This window comes from Mycteria americana, unplaced genomic scaffold (genome assembly GCF_035582795.1).
Source record: "Mycteria americana isolate JAX WOST 10 ecotype Jacksonville Zoo and Gardens unplaced genomic scaffold, USCA_MyAme_1.0 Scaffold_111, whole genome shotgun sequence".
Lineage (NCBI taxonomy): Eukaryota > Metazoa > Chordata > Aves > Ciconiiformes > Ciconiidae > Mycteria > Mycteria americana.
The window spans coordinates 93744-95537 of NW_027445451.1; the positions used below are offsets into that span (position 1 = coordinate 93744).

Sequence of the window (1794 nt, forward strand, 5' to 3'; positions counted from 1 at the left end):
GCTCTCAGTAGTGTCTGGTTGTTTTTCAGGGTAAGGTAAGAGTGTGATCGCCCTCCATCTCATGAAGGTGCAAGCCCACGGCAGCTGGGAACAAGACGGAGGGACAGACCAGCTCCCCTCACTTTGCCAAAACCATTCCTTCTGCCTCGCAGTACTCGCTGTTTCTCCCTGTGTGCAGCAGAAATGCTGAGGGGTTCTGACAATGAAGAACATTCCCCAGGTGAGATGGAGGGAGCTTGAAAAAAACCCCAAACTTTTAAACTGCCTTGTGCCATCCTGGTTCCTTAGCACTGGTAGTGCAGATGGTGACAGGCCCTTCTGCATTAGGAGCAGTTTCATCTGACACAGCTGAACACCAGGACTGGCCCCTGCCCACACTGGTCCCATGAACTCCCTGCTGCAGAGGCCCTTGTCCTCAGCGCATGCTCACCAGCACCACTCAGAGCTCCAAGCACAGACCTGAAGGAATATCTCCCACACAGGGAATTGGGGGAACGGGGTGGGGGGGTATCAGGGTGAGGGTTTAGCAGAAAGGCTTTGATTTACCTCAGAGAAGTCTCCCCTAACTCTTCATTAACTCTTCCTCTAAGGACAGAAACCCATGCCCAGAGGCAGCAACCATCCAATATCAGCTCCTTCACCCAGTTCCTCCTCCTGGCATTTGCAGACACGCGGCAGCTGCAGCTCTTGCACTTCTGGCTCTTCCTGGGCATCTACCTGGCTGCCCTCCTGGGCAACGGCCTCATCATCACCGCCGTAGCCTGCGACCACCGCCTCCACACACCCATGTACTTCTTCCTCCTCAACCTCTCCCTCATTGACCTGGGCTCCATCTCCACCACTGTCCCCAAATCCATGGCCAATTCCCTGTGGGACACCAGGGCCATCTCCTACGCAGGATGTGCTGCACAGGTCTTTCTCTTTTCCTTCTTGATAGTAGCAGAGTATTGTCTTCTCACCGTCATGGCCTACGACCGCTACGTTGCCATCTGCAAACCCCTGCACTACGGGACCCTCCTGGGGAGCAGAGCTTGTGTCCACATGGCAGCAGCTGCCTGGGGCAGTGCTTTTCTTAATTCTCTCATTCACACAGTCAATACATTTTCCATACCCCTCTGCCAAGGCAATGCTGTGGACCAGTTCTTCTGTGAAATCCCCCAGATCTTCAAGCTCTCCTGCTCACGTTCCTACCTCAGGGAAGTTGGGCTTCTCCTGATTAGTTGTGGTTTAGCTTTTGGGTGTTTTGTTTTCATCATGCTGTCCTATGTGCAGATCTTCAGGGCTGTGCTGAGGATCCCCTCTGAGCAGGGACGGCACAAAGCCTTTTCCACGTGCCTCCCTCACCTGGCTGTGGTCTCCCTATATGTCAGCACTGCCCTGTTTGCCTACCTGAAGCCCCCCTCCATCTCCCCCCCATCCCTGGATCTGGTGGTGGCTGTTCTGTACTCGGTGGTTCCTCCAGTAGTGAACCCCTTCATCTACAGCATGAGGAACCAGGAGCTCAAAGATGCACTGAAGAAGCTCATTCAATCCTTAGTCTTTCAGCAGCAATAAGCTGCTCATGTCCCTGCACAAGTGATTTCCATTGTATGCGGGGAACCTCCTGTGCTCTGGGAGTTTCTCTGAGATGATTCTGTCCCTCCAGGAATGTCTGCACTCACTCCACTTCTCCAGACCCATGAACCCACTCTGTCTGACACAGAGGTCTTTGCACATTTGTCTGGCACGATGGCCTCCCATGTCACATCTGTATAATAAAGGGGGTTTTCTCAGTGCTGGTGTCTCGAGGTTGTG

At 53.5% G+C, this 1794-nt stretch overlaps 1 protein-coding gene across 1 annotated transcript; it reads left to right on the forward strand.

The window, feature by feature from the left end:
• Nucleotides 1-963: 963 nt before the first annotated feature.
• Nucleotides 964-1554, forward strand: LOC142403123 (olfactory receptor 14J1-like). Its single transcript, XM_075489287.1, has one exon. It carries the CDS (start codon nt 964-966, stop codon nt 1552-1554), a length of 591 nt encoding a protein of 196 aa, XP_075345402.1.
• Nucleotides 1555-1794: the final 240 nt, after the last annotated feature.